The sequence below is a fragment of the Sciurus vulgaris genome (genome assembly GCF_902686455.1).
Source record: "Sciurus vulgaris genome assembly, chromosome: 17".
Classification (NCBI taxonomy): Eukaryota; Metazoa; Chordata; class Mammalia; order Rodentia; family Sciuridae; genus Sciurus; species Sciurus vulgaris.
This window is the reverse complement of record NC_136478.1, coordinates 5,654,313-5,675,264: the sequence shown is the minus strand read 5'-3', so window position 1 is coordinate 5,675,264 and position 20,952 is coordinate 5,654,313. Positions and strand designations below refer to the sequence as shown.

The 20,952-nt window shown below is 41.0% G+C and overlaps 2 protein-coding genes across 2 annotated transcripts in view; one reads left to right on the top strand and one right to left on the bottom strand.

Annotated features, from left to right (window-relative positions):
- HSD17B2 (hydroxysteroid 17-beta dehydrogenase 2) overlaps positions 1-20,952 on the top strand; it is an 81,519-nt gene that overhangs the window by 55,777 nt on the left and 4,790 nt on the right. Inside the window, exon 4 of the mRNA XM_079116947.1 lies at positions 20,091-20,228. Coding sequence (XP_078973073.1) covers positions 20,091-20,228 — 138 coding nt within the window. The remainder of the gene's footprint in view (positions 1-20,090; positions 20,229-20,952) is intronic.
- LOC306647520 (ras-related protein R-Ras2-like) lies at positions 14,005-17,797 on the bottom strand. The gene has a single exon (XM_079116950.1). It carries the CDS (start codon positions 16,252-16,254, stop codon positions 15,874-15,876), a length of 381 nt encoding a protein of 126 aa, XP_078973076.1. The 5' UTR covers positions 16,255-17,797; the 3' UTR covers positions 14,005-15,873.

Below are 20,952 nucleotides of genomic sequence, written 5' to 3'. Positions count from 1 at the left end.
AAAAGTAGTAGAAGACAGGAAATCATTAAAATCAGAGCTGAAATCAATGAAATGGAAACAAAAGAAACAATTCAAAATATTGACAAAACAAAAAGTTGGTTCTTTGAGAAAGTAAACAAAATACACAAACCCTTAGCCACACTAACAAGGAGAAGGAGAGAGAAAACTCAAATTACTAAAATTCGTGATGAAAAAGGAAATATCACGACAGACACCACTGAGATACAGAGCATAATGAGAAGCTACTTTGAAAATCTGTATTCCAACAAAATAGAAACTACCAAAGACATTGACAAATTTCTAGAGACATATGCTCCTCCCAAACTGAACCAGGAGGACATACACAATTTAAACAGATCAATATCAAGCAATGAAATAGCAGAAGCCGTTAAAAACCTACCATCCAAGAAAAGCCCAGGACCAGACGGATTCTCAGCCGAGTTCTACAAGACCTTCAAAGAAGAACTCATTCCAATACTTCTCAAAGTATTCCAGGAAATAGAAAAGGAGGGTACCCTACCAAACTCATTCTATGAAGCTAATATCACCCTCATACCCAAATCAGGAAAAGACACATCAAGGAAAGAAAATTTTAGAACAATATCCTTGATGAATATAGATGCAAAGATCCTTAACAAAATATTGGCAAACCGTATCCAAAAACATATTAAGAAAATTGTGCATCACGATCAAGTGGGGTTCATCCCTGGAATGCAAGGATGGTTTAACATCTGTAAATCAATAAATGTAATCCATCATGTCAATAGACTTAAGGATAAGAATCATATGGTTATTTCAATTGACACAGAAAAAGCGTCCAACAAAATACAACACCCCTTCATGCTCAAAACACTAGAAAAAATAGGGATAGTAGGAACATACCTGAACATTTTAAAGGCTATTGATGCTAAGCCCATGGCCAACATCATTCTTAGTGGAGAAAAACTGAAACCATTCCCTTGAAAAACGGGAACAAGACAGGGATGTCCTCTTTCACCACTTCTATTCAACATTGTCCTTGAAACTCTAGCCAGAGCCATTAGGCAGACTAAAGAAATTAAAGGGATACGAATAGGAAAAGAGGAACTTAAGCTGTCACTATTTGCTGATGACATGATTCTATATTTAGAGGATCCAAAAACTCCTCCAGAAAACTTCTAGACCTCATCAATGAATTCAGCAAAATAGCAGGCTATAAAATCAACACGCATAAATCTAAAGCATTTTCATGCAGAAGCGACAAAGCAGCTGAAAGGGAAATGAGGAAAACAACTCCATTTGCAATAGCCTCAAAAAAAAAAAAAATACTTGAGAATCAATCTAACCAAAGAGGTAAAAGATCTCCACAATGAAAACTACAAAACATTGAAGAAAGAAATTGAGGAAGACCTTAGGAGATGGAAAGATCTCCCATGTTCTTGGACAGGCAGAATTATATTGTCAAGATGGCCATACTACCAAAAGTGCTATACAGATTCAATATAGAAGAAAAAGTAGATACAAATCTTCAACATGCTGGCTTAGGATCAGACTTCCTTAACAGGACTCCCATAGCACAAAAAATAAAAGCAAGAATCAATAACTGGGATAGATTCAAACTAAATAGCTTTCCTCTCAGCAAAGGAAACTATCAGCAATGCGAAGAGAGAGCCTACAGAGTGGGAGAATATCTTTGCCACTCATACTTCAGATAGAGCACTAATTTCCAGAATCTATAAAGAACTCAAAAAACTCTACACCTAGAATACAAATAACCCAATCAACAAATGGGCTAAGGGTATGAACACTTTACAGAAGAAGATCTATAAGCAATCAACAAACATATGAAAAAATGTTCACCATCTTTAGTAATAAGAGAAATGCAAATCAAAACTACACTAAGATTCCATCTCATCCGAATTAGAATGGCGATTATCAAGAATACAAGTAACCATAGGTGTTGGAGAGGATGTGGGGAAAAAGGTACACTCATACATTGCTGGTGGGGATGCAAATTAGTGCAGCCACTCTGGAAAGTAGTGTGGAGATTCCTTAGAAAACTTGGAATGGAACCACCATTTGACCCAGCTATCCCACTCCTTGGCCTATACCCAAAGGACTTAAAATCAGCATACTACAGAGATACAGCCACATCAATGTTCATAGCTGCTCAATTCACAATAGCCAGACTGTGGAACCAACCTAGATGCCCTTCAATTGATGAATGGATAAAGAAACTGTGGTATATATATACAATGGAATATTACTCAGCTATAAAGAATAATAAAATTATGGCATTTGCAGGCAAATGGATGAAATTGGAGAATATCATGCTAAATGAGATAAGCCAATCTCAAAAATCCAGAGGACGAATGATCTTGCTGATAAGTGGATGATGACACATAATGTGGGGTAAGAGGGGGGCAAGAATGGAGGAAGGAGGGACTGTATAGAGGGAAAAGAGGGGTTGGAGGGGTGGGGGGGAGGAAAAAATAACGGAATGAATCAAACATCATTACCCTATGTAAATATATGATTACACAAATGGTATGCTGTTACTCCACGTACAAAGAGAAACAACATGTATCCCATTTGTTTACAATAAAAATAAAGTAAAAGAAAAAAAAGAAAAAGGAAAAAAAAAGCATGGTGCTGAGTGAAAGAAGCCATGCACAAAATGTCACTTACTGTATGATTCCCTCTATATGAAATTTCCAGAATAGGCACACCCATAGAGACAGGAAGCAGAGTTGCGAGTGGAGTGACCACTTAATAGGTAGTAATAAGTATCTGGTTTCCTTTTGGGGTAGTGAAAATCTTCTGGATAGAGGGGGTGATGGTTGCACAATTCTGAATGTACCAAATGCCACTGAATTGCATACCAAATTGTGTGTCTGAGAATTAAAGTGGTGAATTTTAGGTCGTGTGCATTTTACCACAATAAACGTTCTGGGCTCCACCCTGAGAATTTCTGATTCAGAGTGGAACCCGAGGGTTTGCATTTCCTATAGATTCCCAGGTGCTGCTGCTGGTTCTCACCCACACTTTGAGTGACAACGCTGCAGACTTTGTAATACTCAGCAACTTGTCAACGTCCCAGAGACTGTCATGTTATAAGGAAAGCCCCAGATGCTATTTCAACTTTCTGCTAATCGAGCCTAATAGAAATCAGCAGACCTACCTCTCCTTGGATTATGGAACTGGTGTGTAAACTCCAGCTTGGAAAAGTGCAATGCAGAGCAAACTTTATTGCTTGAGTTGACTACTTGAGTTTGGAGGAGGCAGAAGCTGCTTGAAAGCCCTTCTGGTGTTCTCCTGAGGTAATGTGGTGCTGGTCCTGGCTTCCAACGAGCACCAGGGGCTCAGCACGTGGGTCCCCTTTCTTTACAGCCTGTGCCGAAGGGCTGCAATTTTCTGCCCTCTGCTGTGTTGGTCGGGTATTTACTTGCAAAGCCTTTCCTCTTCCGTAACTCCTATGTGGCCACAGGTGAGCTCTGGGTTGTAAAAAGGGGAATTCCAGGGAGGTCTGATTATTGTGGGTCTGCGGAGTTTCTGAGGTCCTGTGACATCTCAAATGATATCAAGACCTTTGGTTGGTAGGACTTCAGGGAACATGACTAAATTTGGCTCATGCCACACCCAGGGAGTCAAAGACCAGCTTTGAGCCCATTCCTGGGGAAAGAGAGCATCTTGTCTTTTGTAAGTTCCAAAATGGTACCTTCAGGTCCCTCTGGATAGAAGGAGGTGATGGTTGCACAATTCTGAATGTACCAGATGCCACTGAATTGCATACTGAATTGTGTGTCTGAGAATCAGTACTAACAACATACCACAACGTAAAGGAAGGACAATGACCGCTAATGTGGTCAACAAAGTGAATTCTGGATTTATTCACTCTCCAGGCAGGGAACACAGCTCAGGGAACTCATTCTCTGAGTGCTTCCCAGAGGCAGAATAGGTGACCTTAGCGGTTGCTCAGGAAGTCAGGACCAGCAGCTCTGTCAACCAGGTCTCGGAAGGGCCATAGGTGGTTGGTTAAAGCAGGTTCTTTTGTTCGCCGGTGTATTTGTCTGCCTGGGCTGCCGTAATGAGATACTTTAGACTGAGTGCTTCAACATCAGAAAGCTGCTTTCTCACAGTTTTTAAGGTTGGAAACCCCAGATCAAGGTGCAGGTTTCCGGTGAGGATTCTCTTCCTAATTTGTGAATGTCTGTTTCCTCTTCCTGTCCTCTCATGGACTTTCTTTTGTTTGTGTGAGGAAGTAGGGAAGAGGGGTGAAGAGAGAGAGAGAGAGAGAGAGAGAGAGAGAGAGAGAGAGAGAGACAGACAGACAGACAGACAGACAGACAGAGACAGAGAGAGAGAATCTGTTTTCTAAAAGGACACTAACCTTATGCGATCAGCACCCCCATCCTGATCTCATTTAACCTTAATTACTCCCTTAGAGGGCCCATCTCTGAATACAGCTACACTAGGCGCTAGGGTTTCAACATTTGAATTTTGGGGGACACAAACCTCCATAATAAGGGGTGTTCTGTTCACCAGTTGCAGGTGTCTCCAAGTGCTTCAGTAATGCGAGACGAGCTAGTTTGCAACTCTCCGGAATGACATTGTGCCTTTAGTTAATCATATTGTACTGGATGCTGGGAATTCTGTTCAGGGGGTAGATCCCATATTTCCGCAGTTAAGTTAAAATGAAGCATCATTAGAGAATCCCACGGGACAGAGGACACAGGGTGCATGGGATCAGGGAGGAAGATGAGCCTGAGGTGCTGTGGCTCTTGGCTGGTGAGGCTGGGACACCTGTGTTCATTTCTTCTGATGCCATCAGGGATCTTGGCATCAATCTGGTCTGTGGGGCTGAACCCTAAAATTGGCCATTTTCGTGGGTAAGAGTTCTAATGGCGATTTCACAGGATTCGACACAATACAGGAGGCAAAGGGATCCTGAATGTTCGGTTGAAAACCTGTTTTCTAGATGACACCATATGGAATATAATGTACTCTCATCACACTTCACGTGTCAGACTAAGTCCGTCTTATGCTGATGTAACAGAATATCCGAGACTAGGAAATTCATTATGAACAGAAATTCATTGGCTTGTGGTTCCAGAGGTTGGAGAATCTGAGATTGAGGAGCTGGCATCTGGCAAGTGCTTTCTTTGGCAGGAGTTAAAGGGCAAAAGAAGGAGAGGGAAGGAGAGGGAGAGAGTAGAAGGGGCTGCCCACCTTCTTCTGTGATGAGCCCCTCCTGATATAATGGCGACAGGCTGTTTACTCCACTCTCCTGGCCTAGTCAGCTCTCTTTAGGCCGCATTAGTCAGGGTTCTCTACAGGAACAGAATCGACAGGAAGTATGATTATAAAAGGGAATTTGTTAGATTGGCTTACACGATCAGAAGCTGGATAGGCCACAGTGGCCATCTGCAGCTGAAGAGCTGGAAGAACCAGCAGCTGTGCAGTCCAAGTCATGGAAGCCCCAGAATAAGAAAGATCAACAGTGCTACCCTAGTCCTAGACCAAGGCTTCTGGAAACTACCTGGAGAATCACTGGCAGAGTCTGCTTTGGAAGAGTGAAGAAGCAAGAGTCCAATATCCTCAGACGATGGAGGCAGCAATCAAGAACTGGGTCAACAAGAGCCGAGCTGCATCTGCATCTGCTTCCTTGTTCTTTCAGCTTTTATTCTATCCTATTGGGCAGTGCTGCCCATGCTTAGGGAGGGTCTCCACCCCAGTTCACTGTGCCACATGCCAATCATCCCTAGACACACCCTCATGGACACACCCAGAGGCCTCTTAATCCTTGGCAACTTGTAATCCAATCAAGTCAACAATTCAAATTAACCATTACAAGGCCCCGACCCTGCAACACTGTTGAACCGAGGACTTGATTTCCAGCACATGCTTTTGGGGGATGTATTCAAACCATAGCACTCTCCCCATCTACGAGGCGGAACATCACCATGAAAGCTCACCAAAACTCTAATGTGGTACTTCAAGTTTTGGTTTCAAAAGAATCACTTGGACTGGGTTTTGAGGTTTTAAATGCAGATGATGATTCAGGTAGAGGCCAGTCTTAACATCCTCACAGGAAGTGCTCCCAGAGATGCCGGAGCAAGCCCACTTGTGCTACCAAGGAACCCTGAGCACACAGCCTTTGGGCCGTTATGGTTCAATTGTGTGGAACTTGAGTAGTGCTAACAACGGGAAGCCCTGACAGAGGGCTCACTTTGTGCCAGGCACTATTCTGACACATTAATTCACTGAAATTTCACAACAACACTCTGATGCATGTATCATTGTTATTAATTTATAGATTAAAAGTCAGAGTCATATAAACATAAAGCCACTTTTCTGAGAACAGGTGACTAATGGCAGAGCTTGGATTTGAACCCAGGCAATGTTGGTTCCAGAATCCAGATCTTGATCACTGCCCTCTGCTGACCTGCCTGCTGGTTGGTCAAACTCTGTCACATGTAAACTCACCGAGCAGTGAAAACTCAGATAAATCCCATAGACTGTGGTTGCCACACAATTCAATAATATTTTAAAGTCTTTCATTTCTCTTTCCAGTAGAAGGAAGTAATTAGATTTTTGATGCAAAGATTTTGTAAACTAAAAATCACCTAAATAAAAATCAGCTGGTTATCTGTGGCAGGAAGGGAACGGGTTGAATGAAAGTCCGTTTGATGCCAGATGTTCTATTTAAATTATATCAGTTAAGCCTTGGGGCTCTTCATTTTAAGTGACAGGATCAAATTAGCTTAAACCAAAAATGGCAGAACTTCCTAGCTTACCATTTGGCTGAGACCAGGCTTTGGGACGAAGTCGTCACAATTTCCTCCACCTCTGACCCCTTCCTCCCTTATTTTCTCTGCTTACCTTCTGTGATGTAGCAAAAGCAGCCCTTAAGAACTCCAGTCTTCCTCCAAAGATGGGGTGACAATGTGCTGAAGTAGCCAGAAAAAAATAATTCAACCATCTTTTCTTCATCATACATATCAGTTCTCCAAAAATGACTGTGGCTTACATTGGGTCATGCGCCTGCCCCAACCTGAGGCAATCTGTTTGCTGCTTTTGATAGAATGTCCATTGAAACAATATTAATTCAGCCTATCCATGAACATGGGCAGTCTTTTCATCTTCTTATATCTTCTTTAACTTTTCAGTGTCATATGGTTTTCATTGTGGAGATCTTTCACCTCCATGGTTAAATTTATTTCTAGATATTTTATGGGCTATTATTTGGTCCTGTTTCTCATTTGCCCTTCAGTTGATATTCGTACATTTTTGAGCTCTGGGATTTTTGATAATTCTGTGTGTATTATTTCTTATGTATTTTATGTAGCGTTGGCTTAGTAGTCTTGAATTCTTTTTAGTTTTTGCTTATCTTGGCAAGTTTATATTACTGCTTCAATTCTGATGGATAGCTTTGCTGGATATACCAATCTTGGTTTATTTTCTTTTAGTGCTTGGAACGTACCATTCCAAATGTGACCTGACATTTTTTTTTTCTCTTGAGGCTTTTAAAATTCCATTCTTGTTCTTTTTGTTAGGCATTTTAATTATAATGTGTCATGGAGAGTTGTTGTTTTTTTTTTTTTTTAAATCTTATCTATTTGGGGTCTGAATGTCTCTTATATCTGGTTATCCATCTCATTCTCAAGGTATGGAAAATTTTCTGGTTTTATTTCCCTGGAGAGTTATCCATGTCATTAGCATGCATCTCACATCCATCTTCAAATCCAACGATTCTTTTTTTTTTTTTTTACTTTATTTTTATTGTAAACAAATGGGATACATGTTGTTTCTGTGTACATGGAGTAACAGCATACCATTTGCATAATCATACATTTACATAGGGTAATGATGTTTGATTCATTCTGTTATTTTTTCCTCCCCCCCACCCCTCCCACCCCTCTTTTCCCTCTATACAGTCCCTCCTTCCTCCATTCTTGTCCCCCTCCCACCTCCCATTATGTGTCAACATCCACTTATCAGCGAGATCATTCATCCTCTGGTTTTTTGAGATTGGCTTATCTCACTTAGCATGATATTCTCCAATTTCATCCATTTGCCTGCAAATGCCATAATTTTATTATTCTTTACAGCTGAGTAATATTCCATTGTATCTATATATACCACAGTTTCTTTATCCATTCATCAATTGAAGGACATCTAGGTGGGTTCCACAGTCTGTGTCTCGTCCAGCGAGTACAATGAAGACTCGGCTCTCAGATGGAGTTTTAAGGTCTTTATTTTTATGGGAGAACTTCTGAGCCGAGTGCCTGGTTCGTCTTCCTCCACCACCGCCGTCTTCTTCTTCTTCTTCTCCCCGTGCAGCTCTCTCTCTTCTTCTTCTCTTGCCGCACAGCTGCTGCCCCTTCTCTGCCATGGAAAGTGCGCAGCTTTATGGGATATAACAACCAATCACCTAACGGGTCAGGTATTTGGCTCATGGAGACTTAATGGTGGGTAATGAGGACATGTACTGATCATGAGCTAAGCACGGACGCGGAGGAGATCAGTCAGCCAAAAGAAAGCACTTCCTTAAAGTTGTTTTTCTTTGCGATTGGGCTTATCAGCGCCATCTTAGGGCGAGGCCAGCTACCACTGCGGGCCCTACAGGGCAGCGGCGTCCAACAGTCTGGGTATTGTGAATTGAGCAGCTATGAACATTGATGTGGCTGTATCTCTGTAGTGTGCTGATTTTAAGTCCTTTGGGTATAGGCTGAGGAGTGGGATAGCTGGGTCAAATGGTGGTTCCATTCCAAGTTTTCTAAGGTATCTCCACACTGCTTTCCAGTGTGGCTGCACTAATTTGCAGCCCCACCAGCAATGTATGAATGTACCTTTTCCCCCACATCCTCTCCAACACCTATGGTTGCTTGTATTCTTGATAATCGCCATTCTAATTGGGGTGAGAGGGAATCTTAGTGTAGTTTTGATTTGCATTTCTCTTATTACAAAAGATGGTGAACATTTTTCCATATGTTTGTTGATTGCTTGTAGATCCTCTTCTGTGAAGCGTCTGTTCATATCCTTAGCCCATTTGTTGATTGGGTTATTTGTATTCTTGGTGTAGAGTTTTTTAAGTTCTTTATAGATTCTGGAAATTAGTGCTCTATCTGAAGTATGAGTGGCAAAGATATTCTCCCACTCTGTAGGCTCTCTCTTCGCATTGCTGATAGTTTCCTTTGCTGAGAGAAAGCTATTTAGTTTGAATCTATCCCAGTTATTGATTCTTGCTTTTATTTTTTGTGCTATGGGAGTCCTGTTAAGGAAGTCTGATCCTAAGCCAGCATGTTGAAGATTTGTATCTACTTTTTCTTCTATATTGAATCTGTATAGCACTTTTGGTAGTATGGCCATCTTGACAATATAATTCTGCCTGTCCAAGAACATGGGAGATCTTTCCATCTCCTAAGGTCTTCCTCAATTTCTTTCTTCAATGTTTTGTAGTTTTCATTGTGGAGATCTTTTACCTCTTTGGTTAGATTGATTCTCAAGTATTTTTTTTGTTTTTGAGGCTATTGCAAATGGAGTTGTTTTCCTCATTTCCCTTTCAGCTGCTTTGTCGCTTCTGTATAAAAATGCTTTAGATTTATGTGTGTTGATTTTATAACCTGCTATTTTGCTGAATTCATTGATGAGGTCTAGAAGTTTTCTGGAGGAGTTTTTGGATCCTCTAAATATAGAATCATGTCATCAGCAAATAGTGACAGCTTAAGTTCCTCTTCTCCTATTCGTATCCCTTTAATTTCTTTAGTCTGCCTAATGGCTCTGGCTAGAGTTTCGAGGACAATGTTGAATAGAAGTGGTGAAAGAGGACATCCCTGTCTTGTTCCCGTTTTTCAAGGGAATGGTTTCAGTTTTTCTCCACTAAGAATGATGTTGGCCATGGGCTTAGCATCAATAGCCTTTAAAATGTTCAGGTATGTTCCTACTATCCCTATTTTTTCTAGTGTTTTGAGCATGAAGGGGTGTTGTATTTTGTTGGACGCTTTTTCTGCGTCAATATAAATAACCATATGATTCTTATCCTTAAGTCTATTGACATGATGGATTATATTTATTGATTTACGGATGTTAAACCATCCTTGCATTCCAGGGATGAACCCCACTTGATCGTGGTGCACAATTTTCTTAATATGTTTTTGGATACGGTTTGCCAATATTTTGTTAAGGATCTTTGCATCTATGTTCATCAAGGATATTGTTCTAAAATTTTCTTTCCTTGATGTGTCTTTTCCTGGTTTGGGTATGAGGGTGATATTAGCTTCATAGAATGAGTTTGGTAGGGTACCCTCCTTTTCTATTTCCTGGAATACTTTGAGAAGTATTAGAATGAGTTTTTCTTTGAAGGTCTTGTAGAACTCGGCTGAGAATCCGTCTGGTCCTGGGCTTTTCTTGGATGGTAGGTTTTTAACGGCTTCTGCTATTTCATTGCTTGATATTGATCTGTTTAAATTGTGTATGTCCTCCTGGTTCAGTTTGGGAGGAGCATATGTCTCTAGAAATTTGTCAATGTCTTTGGTAGTTTCTGTTTTGTTGGAATACAGATTTTCAAAGTAGCTTCTCATTATGTTCTGTATCTCAGTGGTGTCTGTCGTGATGTTTCCTTTTTCATCACGAATTTTAGTAATTTGAGTTTTCTCTCTCCTTCTCCTTGTTAGTGTGGCTAAGGGTTTGTATATTTTGTTTACTTTCTCAAAGAACCAACTTTTTGTTTTGTCAATATTTTGAATTGTTTCTTTTGTTTCCATTTCATTGATTTCAGCTCTGATTTTAATGATTTCCTGTCTTCTACTACTTTTGCTGTTATTCTATTCTTCTTTTTCTAGGGCTTTGAGCTATAATGTAAGGTCATTTAGTTATTGACGTTTCTTTCTTTTCTGGAATGGGCTCCGTGCAATGAATTTTCCTCTTAGTGCCGCTTTCATGTTGTCCCAGAGATTTTGATATGTTGTATCTTCATTCTCATTGACCTCTAAGAATTTTTTTTATCTCCTCCCTGATGTTTTTTTGTTATCCATGTTTCATTCAATAGCATATTATTTGGTCTCCAGGTGTTGGAGTAGTTTCTGTTCTTTATTTTATCATTGATTTTCATTTTGCCATTGATTTCTACTTTCAGTGCATTATGATCTGATAGAACACAAGGAAGTATCTCTATTTTTTTTTCATTTCCTAAGGGCTGCTTTGTGGCATAACATATGGTCTGTTTTCAAGAAGGTTCCATGTACTGCTGAGAAGAAAGTGAATCTGTTCGTTGATGGATAGAATATTCTATATATGTCTATTAAGTCTATGTTATTGATTGTGTTATTGAGTTCTACGGTTTCTTTGGTTGGTTTTTGTTTGGAAGATCTATCTAGTGGTGACAGTGGTGCATTAATGTCACCCAGAATTATTGTGTTGTGGTAGATGTGATTCCTGAAATTGAGAAGGATTTGTTTGATGTACAGGGATGCACCATTGTTTGGGGCATAAATATTTACAATCGTTATGTCTTCTTGGTTTATGGTTTCCTTAAGCAGTATGAAATGTCCTTCTTTATCCCTCCCTTCTGACTAACTTTGGCTTGAAGTCCACTTTATCTGATATAAGGATGGAAACCCCCACTTTTTTACTGAGTCCATGTGCGTGGTAGATTTTTCCCATCCTTTCACCTTTAGTCTGTGGATGTCTTTTTCTATGAGATGAGTCTCTTTCAGGCAGCATATTGTTAGGTCTTTCTTTTTAATCCATTCTGCCAGTCTATGTCTTTTGATTGATGAGTTTAGGCCATTAATATTCAGGGTTATTATTGAGATATGATTTGTATTCCCAGTCATTTGGCTTATTTTTGGTTTTTAAGTCATCTTGGTTTCTCCTTTGAGTGCTTTTTCTCTAAGGTAGTTCCTCCCTTTGCTGACCTCCATTGTTGTTTTTCATTTCCTCCTCATGGAATATTTTGTTGAGAACACTCTGTAGTGCAGGCTTTCTATTTGTAAATTCTTTAACTTTTGTTTATCATGTAAGGATTTTATTTCATCTTCAAATCTGAAGGTATAGGATTCTTGGTTGGCAACCATGTTCTTTCAGAGCTTGAAATATGTTGGTCCAGGTCCTTCTAGCTTTTAGAGTCTGGGTTGAGAAGTGGCTGCTATCTGTATTGGTCTCCCCCTATATGTAATCTGATGCTTTTCTCTCGCGGCCTTCAAAATCCTATCTTTATTTTGAATGTTAGGCATTTTCATTATAATGTGCCTTGGTGTGGATCTGTTGTGATTTTGTGCATTTGGTGTTCTGTAAGCCTCTTGTATTTGATTTTCCATTTCATTCTTCAGGTTTGGGAAATTTTCTGATATTATTCCATTGAATAGGTTGTTCATTCCTTTGGTTTGTATCTCTGTGCCTTCCTCAATCCCAATAATTCTTAAGTTTGGTCTTTTCATCTTGTCCTATAGTTCTTGGAGATTCTGTTCATGATTTCTTACCATCTTCTCTGGGCAACTTTATTTTCAAGATTAAATATTTTGTCTTCATTGTCTGAGGTTCTGTCTTCCAAGTGGTCTAGTCTGTTGGTGATGCTTTCCATCGAGTTTTTTATTTGGTTTATTGCTTCCTTCATTTCAAGGATTTCTGTTTTTTTTTTGAGAATCTCCATCTCTTTGTTGAAATGATCTTTTGCTTCCTGCGGTTGCTCTTTCAGCTTATTGGTATTATCATTCATTGCCTGCATTTGCTCTCTTATCTCATCCTTTGCTTCGCAAATCATCTTAATCATGTATAATCTGAAGTCCTTTTCTGACACTTCTTCTAACATACTGTCATTGGATTCTATTAATATAGAATCTAGATTTGTTTGGATCATTTTCTTCCCTTATTTTTTCATGTTGTTCATGTATCTTCCCCTCTAGTAGTGCAGATCTGGGGCATTGCAGATTTCCCCCTATAGGCTTATAGTGGCCCAATAGGTTTCCAAAACCCTTTCTTTAAGGGGATATCAATATTAGCAGTGCCCAAAGTAGACACTATGCAATCCTACACCAAATAGCCCCTATGAGGACAATAACAAAATTGTCATAATAAGCAGAATGAGTTCAAATATTATTTTCAGTAAAACAAATTTGCAATAAGGTCTGCAGTTTCAAATGAAGGACAAAGAGGATACAGCGGGATGTAGAATGTGGTTGTTAATGGGATAAGAAAAGAATATACAGAAGTTCTAGATAATAAAAAGGGTGAGAGTGTAATCAAAAGAAATTGGATGTTAGCATGCAAAAAAGGGAGAAAGAGACTCTGAGGGAACAGGTAAACAAAAGGAAAAGAGAGCAAGAAAAGTAAAGAAATAAAAACCTAAATTTTTTCAATAAGGAGAAAAACAAAAATCTACAGTATAACAGTCATATAGTAATGAAACCTCCCAGAGTTCAGTAGCCAGTTGCATGAGAGGTACCTGACAATGAGCTTCAAGCCTCCAGCAGGCATCTCAGGATGGGATTTGCCCCACCTAAAGATCGGAGCTATGGCTTCCAGGATTATCCAAGATGGCCGCTCAGGCTTTGAAATGTGTTGGCAAATGGGGAGCTGCAGCTCAGGGTGTGGCCATGGTCAGCAGGAGGTCCTGGAGGTCGGGTGTGTTTGGTGTGGTTGCAGGATCCTGGAGGCCAGTTGTAGTCAGTTGGTCTGTGGTCCCGGTGATAGGGCACAGTCAGTTGGTCTGGGGGTCCTGGCGGCAGGGAGTAGTCAGTCGATGTGAGGGCCCCAGAGGCAGGGAGTGATCGGTTGGGCTGAGGGATCCTGGAGATGGGGCTCAGTCAGTCTGGCCAGGGGTCCTACGGGGCCTGGCTATTGTCTCAAAATGGCGGTAGCCACATCAAACCTGCAGGTACTATAACAGTGATCTTTCAGGCGACAGCAGGAAGCTGGTGCTCCACTGGCAGTCGGTGATTAGTTCGCTGACTGTTGTTGGACGATCAGGAGGTGAACCTCATGTGTTGGGTGATGAATAGTTGTAAGGCAGGTGATGGACAGGCGAGAGGCAGGCAAATGGCGGATGATAGGCGCCTGACAGTGAGCAATCAAGAAACAGATATTCTCTGCTTGAAACCTGAGTTACAGAGTGACCCCAATGATTCTTAAATTTGGTCTCTTAATGTTGTCCCAGAGTTCTTATATATTTTGATCATGGTTACTTCTTTTCTTTTCTAAAATAATGTCTGAATGTTCAAGGGCAACTACTTTGTCTTCCAGCTCTGTGATTCTGTCTTCAGTATTGCCTACTCTATTAGAGAGACTTTCAACTGAAAATTTTATTTGATTTAATGTACATTTCAATTACAAGATTTCCATTTGGTTCTTTTTCAATAGCTCTGTTTATTGAATATTTCTTTCATATCCTGTACTGACTTCTTTAATTCATTTGGTTGTTTTTCTGTTTTCTTGGAATTCATTCATAATTTAAAAATCATTCTTTTGAATTCTTTTTTTTTTTTTTGATAATAGATTGACTTTAATTTCAGCACCTGAAGCTATCCAAGGCTATGCTCTATAAAGGTCATAGGACTGTTGTACACATTCAATAAAGTGACAACTGTGCAATACCACTTAGAATCTCAAAATCAGGAACATACTTTTGAATTGTTTAAATACAATTCACAGAATTGAAAGCAAAATCAGAAGCCATCCACAGTTATACTAATAGTCAATTACAAGTTTTACAATTAATACTTGATATAACAGTCAATATATAGCAGGGGACACTGAAGGTGATTTCAGAGTCTCATCTAGTTTTATTCAATTGGGAAGTTTTCTTGAATGGGGATAAAACTGGACAAAGATAGATACAACCAGGATCTGATCAGCAAGTAAAAGTTCTACCGCAGTATCTGTAGTTTCCGCGTTTTTTTTTCTTTGTTGGTTAAACGTGAACAGTGAGAATTAAATACTTAATCTTTACATATATATATACACAAGGTATGCTGTGAAAGCATATTTGCTTACAAACATATAAAAATACTTGTTAACTTGTTCGAAGAAATAATGTATAAAAGTATATAGCAAAAACATTAATCATCTCTGACTCTGGAGAGATCAGTTCCATATTTTATATTATAGCAAACAAAAACAACTTTAGTTGTCTTCCTTGAAAAGGAAGACAGACAAAAATTATTCATTCTTACCTTTAACATGGCTGTGAAAAGAGTTAAATTAAGAAACCAAGTACACGTTGAGATGCCAAAGTCCAGAATGAGTCCAACTATTTGGCCACATAGAACACTATCATCTTCAAGAGAGGAGTAATAACAGGCTCAATAGGTAGTTTTTAAACCATAAATACAATAGGCATTTTGGTATTTTGGCCACTGGAAAACAAAAGCTGTTGTTATCAAGAAAGGTCTGAGATGTCTCACTTATGGGTTTCATTCAGTGTATTTAAGGTTAACTAAAGTTGATATCAAAATTTTTAAAGATAGGCAAAAAAATTCACATTTTTAAAAAGAAAAACCTCCCTATGCTTCTATTTAGAGTAACAGTAGGTAACATGATTCCAGAAGTTAAAAATTATTTCACAACCTATAACTTCAACTTAGCAAACAGCTTAGGTTCCAAAACTAATTCATCCCTATTAAAATGTAAGCCCTTAAATAAAGAATGTGTCTGTGTATGCATACATGTATTTAAAAAGAATCAGATAATCTTTGAAGCAGCCTTAGTGTTTCCTTTAAATTGATCTGGAAAGAACCATTATATCTGCTTCATGGATAGGAGTTGCCGGCTTCTTGGTCTAAGACTAACACAGTGATCATTTGTCTAAGGCTAGAAAGGTGCCAACATGACATAAACCAGGAGGAGAGAAGGAGGTGAGGCTTGTCCGGCAGTGGGTAGCTAACACTCAAGGGATTCTTAGAAAATGACACAATGGCAGGCTTTCTTGTCTTTTTCTTTCCGAGTTGGTTCTGGCGAAGGACATTCTTGCTCTTGAAATTTCCTTAAAACCTGGACAAGTTCATGAAAAACTTGATCCACATTCATCCTGATCGTGGCTGATGCCTCCATGTATGTTACTTTAAGTTGCTGTGCTAACTGCTGTCCTTCCTCCTGGGTCACCTGTCTTTGATGATCCAGGTCTGCTTTATCACCAATTAAAATCATCAGGAACACATCACGATCCTTTACTCTGAGAATCTGTCTTTGAAACTTACAGATTTCTTCAAAACTGCCTCTGTCTATGACTGAGAAGGCCGACAGGAAGCCCTGGCCAGTCCTCATACACTGTCCCCTCATGGCACGGAACTCTTCTTGTCCAGCTGTATCTAAATACCTAGCCGGGCTGCTCTGTCATCTACCGCACACTGCTTTGTGTGGGAATCTTCAATAGTTGGAGCATAATCTGTTACACAATAGGACTGGATGAACTGGATGGTGAGCACCGACTTGCCCCCGCTGACCACTACGAGCCGGTACTTCTCCTGGCTGGAGCCATCCTGCCAGCTGGCTGGCCATGGGAACGCCGCCTACCCGCCCTAGGCCTGGCTCTGGCACCAGGGACGTGTGCGGACTGTGGGCTGCGGGCAGGGGTCCCAAGCGCTGGGAGCTGCTGGGCAGCATGGTCCCGGGGCTGGCGTGCAGGAGAGGAGTGAGTGCAGGGGTCAGGGGGTGCAGCGGTCAGGGGTGCGCTCCTCTCTCTTTTAAATTCTTTGTCTGATATTTCATCCACTTCAATATCTTTGAAGTCAGTTGCTGGTGAATTAATGAACTTTAGGAGGCATTGTGTTACCTTGTTTTTCATATTTTTTGTATTCCTGTGTTAGATTTTATGCATCTGTTGGGGTGGATTTCTCTTCCACTCTTATGTATGGATCTTTTTAGGGCACAACCTTCTCCTGCCAAAGTGTCCTAGATGGTCTCGATTGAGACCCCCTTGCATGTGGTATACACAGCCTTTGTGTTAATTCTTTGTTTTTGCTGTAAAAGTGAATGTTTGTGAGTGGTACCTCTGCTAACCTTTGCTACTTGTGGCTAGGTCATTAGTTTGGAGTTCTCGTTTCTTCTATTCTTTGTATTAAAGTTTTCCTTAACTTTGAGTATAGTTAATCTGTGTGGGGGGGCAAGGTATGCTGTATCTGACTGGGTTTAATTCTATAGCTGAGTCTCTACCCTGTGAACTTGTAGTGTCCCTATATATTCCCAGAATCTCACTGGAAAGGGGGAAATAAACAAGAGCAACAACCAATGCAAACAATATGCAGAATAAAAATAAACACCTCGTGCCTATTAGGACATCTACAACACTAATTACCACAAACAGAAATGTTGGGGACAGCAATTGCCAACAGCAAAACAATAACTAACTGTGAACTAGAACTGGCATTAAAGCAAGTTTCAACTATGCAATCCAGAGTATTAGTACGTGCAACAGTGTGACCGGTGGGGGCAGGAGGTACAGCAACCAAATATTTTCAAAGGATGTTAGAAGCACAGTTCATTGTGAGGAAAGAAAATGTCATGGAAAGATAAAAGAAAACTTATAATGTTCAAAATGTGAGCAGAGAGACTGCATAAAAGGAGTAGCAAATGATGGTTATAAAAAAGGAGGTGTAAAAATAAACAGAATAAAACACAAAGGGAAAGAAGGGAATTTGTTAATCAGAGAATAAAGTAGAGTAAGTAAAAAAGAGAAAAAAGAGAAGCAAAAACTGAACTCAACCAAAATAAATAAAAACCCCTAATCCTCAAAAGACAAGAAAAAAATAACTATTGTAAAAGATGCTTAAAATGAGAAAAAAGAAACAAATATGTATATGTGCCCACCAACTAAATGGCATAGTAAGAACCTCCCCCCCCCCACACACACACACAAGATTCTTAATGAAAATGAAAGAATTGTCTCCAGTGAGGTGGTCAAAGCTGTTGATGAGGATGGACGGTCACTGTCTATGCCCGGCTGTCCTTCTTTCTGTTTCTTCTTGGGCTATGTACAGAAAGAGAGGAGGGGAGAGGGGGAGAGAGAGCTTGCTCGTAACCCTGTCCTCTTTCTGTGTTGCTCACCAAGCTGCCAAATGGAGTGACCTGAAACTGAAGTCAGTTGAAATAGCTTTCAGCTCCCCACTTCTGACCGGTGCAGAGCAGGAGTGAGCAAGATACACTGTTGATGCGAGTTTTGTCTGGGCAGACCAGAATCATGCACTCCCGGGGTGGGGCTGCTGCAGAATTCTGGGACTTAGGTCTAATGAGGCCTTGGGGAGTTTGTTGGGTGGTATCTACTCTAGAGAGATCAGATCAACACATCGGTAGGGCTGAGCAGATGCTGATCTTGCTGTAGTCTGGATCTCGGGAGCCTCCCAAGAATTCTACTTGATGGGCAGTGGAACCAACCCTCTACAGGTCTTTCACAGTCCACTGCCTTGGACATGGCTTTCCCAGGCTTAGCCCCCAAGTGTATTCATGCCTACCTGTTTGGTTTCCTGGCCTTTTTCATCGGGTCAGGTGAGCTGCCAGATTCACGGGGAAAGCAAGTTGCACTACTACTGTAACTCTGATTCTCTGCATCCCCTGGATACAATCAATCTCCTCTGCACCTTTTCGCTCACATTCTGCTAGGTACACCCCAGGCCACACTGTAGGCCCTTTCCAGGGCAGAATGGCAATGTTCGCTATGATCTTCCGGGTTCCCATAGCAGCAGGCTGCAGCGTGGCCTCCTCAAGATGCGCCCACCTCAGCTCTCCACCTGCCAGTCGAGAAACCCAGATTGCTTTTCAAACACCAGTTCATGTGCAGCCTCTGAATTAGTTAAGCTCACGTGCTTTTTTGTTCTATGGATGTTTCTGTGCCCAAGCTGTTCACTGTTTGTCTGTCTGTGTGATACCTCCCCTTCCTGGTGGATCAGTTCTGCTCACTGGCCTGCCTCTGGGTATTCTTTCTTGTTCTTAGTTCAATGTCCCTGAATTTTTGAGTCTCTAAGAGACGCTAATGGTCCAATATTGAATTTCAGTGAATTCCCTCCTTCACACACCTTGCTGAGAAGCAGTAATCACTGCTTGAATCCTGAGCCACAGGGAAAATGCTAAATTCATTTTTCTGGGTGGCTTAGATAGAGCACCTGAAAGCTTACTTGCAAACAAGCATCTGTCCTACATATGACAGACCATGAGGTAATGATTTAGGTCAGCCTTAACCAATGAGCCTTAATCAATGTTCGATGTGAGTGTGAGCTGTATTTTGGGGTCTCAAATACTCATTCTGAAAACTTTAACTTTGGAATGGAAGTAGGATTCCATTTGGAATGGAGGCAAGAGACCTCAGTACCAAGAAGTTCTTCTCCTTTGGTGAAGCATCGCTAACTCTGGAAGGATAAGAGACTTTGCAGGGAAAAGTATCAATTGTGAAATGTTATAGTCAGAAGAACAAACACACACACATGTGCAAAATCCATTTTTGGTTTGGTAAGATGGAAAGGCTGGTAGAACCAGGATGCATGATAAGATAAAATCAGGGAACACTGGAGTTCCTCCTTCCACTTCTAAATATTGTACAAATGTCCTGATTATGTTAGAACGGATAAAATATCCTCTATGGCTTTTGCTGGGATGTCCCTGGGCTCTCGAAGTACAATGGCTTCTTTTTTAGTTTTTTAAAAATAGAGATGCAGTGGGCATACATTAAACTGATCATATTTAATGTGTACAGTTTGGTAAGTTTGTAAGTGTTTACACCCATGAAACCATCACCACAATCAAAACAGTGTATGGGTCCATCCTTGGCCAGAGAGCTTCCAGGGCCCCCTTTCTAGTCCCTCTTGTTCCTCCCCATCCCACATATTAGTCTGCTCAGTCTGCCATATCAAAATACCATACACTGGGGGACAGAAACGACAGAAATTCATTTCTCACAGTTCTGGATGGGGAAAGTGAAATCTGGGTGCCAGCAAGGCCAGGTCTGGCGAGGGCTTGCCGACACTGTCTTCTCACGTGGTGGAGAGACAGCCATCTTGTGTGAATTCATGAAAGGTCACTAATCCTAGGAGGAGGCCCAGCCTGCAGTTGGGTGCTGATTAAATTTATTTATTGGATGAATGAATAGAAGCATCATGTTTGATTTTTTTCTCCCATTACTCCCACAGGAGTGTTCCCAATGCAACAGATGGCTGCTTATGGCTCATCAAAGGCGGCTCTTACCATGTTCTCATCAGTCATGAGACTAGAGCTTTCCAAATGGGGAGTGAAGGTCTCTGTCATCCAACCTGGAGGCTTCCGAACAAGTAGGTGCCTGAGCCTGAGAGCCCTGTGATGTTCCACTGGAAGGAACCCTAAAGGTCCTCTGGGTCTGATAGGGCATGAGTTGAACCCCTCAGGGTTGTCAAAGACAGACACAGCCAGGCATTGTTTGAAGTGGTGAAAACAGAGTTTACTCTGTAATAATGAGAGCTAAACTCCATTCTGCTTTGTGCAGATAGGATTTGGGTGTGTGGAAGGGAAGATGGAGTGGGGTAGAAAGCAGGACTGAATAGCATCTGACAAGTGGAAAAGTACATAGGGCTGGGCATTGTGGATGGGACGAAGGTGAGATTCAACAACCCACAGAGGCTGGGAAGTCAAGGCCTCAGCCTCCTGAGTGATTCCATTTCAAAGGAATGGCTCTCCTTGAGGGAGACGTTTCTGAGTTCCAAGAGATACATATTCATACTTATAAGACGTCTTCAAATGCACCAAGAAAGGGGAGCCAGGAGCCCGTCATAGCAGTGTACTCGCCGGGCCACTCGGAGCCTCCTCAGGCAGGCATTTTACTGAGGGACTGGTGTCGTCCTAGGGACAGGACTTGCTGGAAGCTACGCTGGAGTGTGGCCAAGTCTCTTAGTGCAGGGGTTTTGGCAGAGCTGTTATGTGCCCAGCATGCTGCATCTCTCCATGTCCACCAAAGAGAGGTTGGGATGGGTAGCCTCCTCTAATACTCAAGAGCAAATGCCAGGCTCCTTCTCATACATT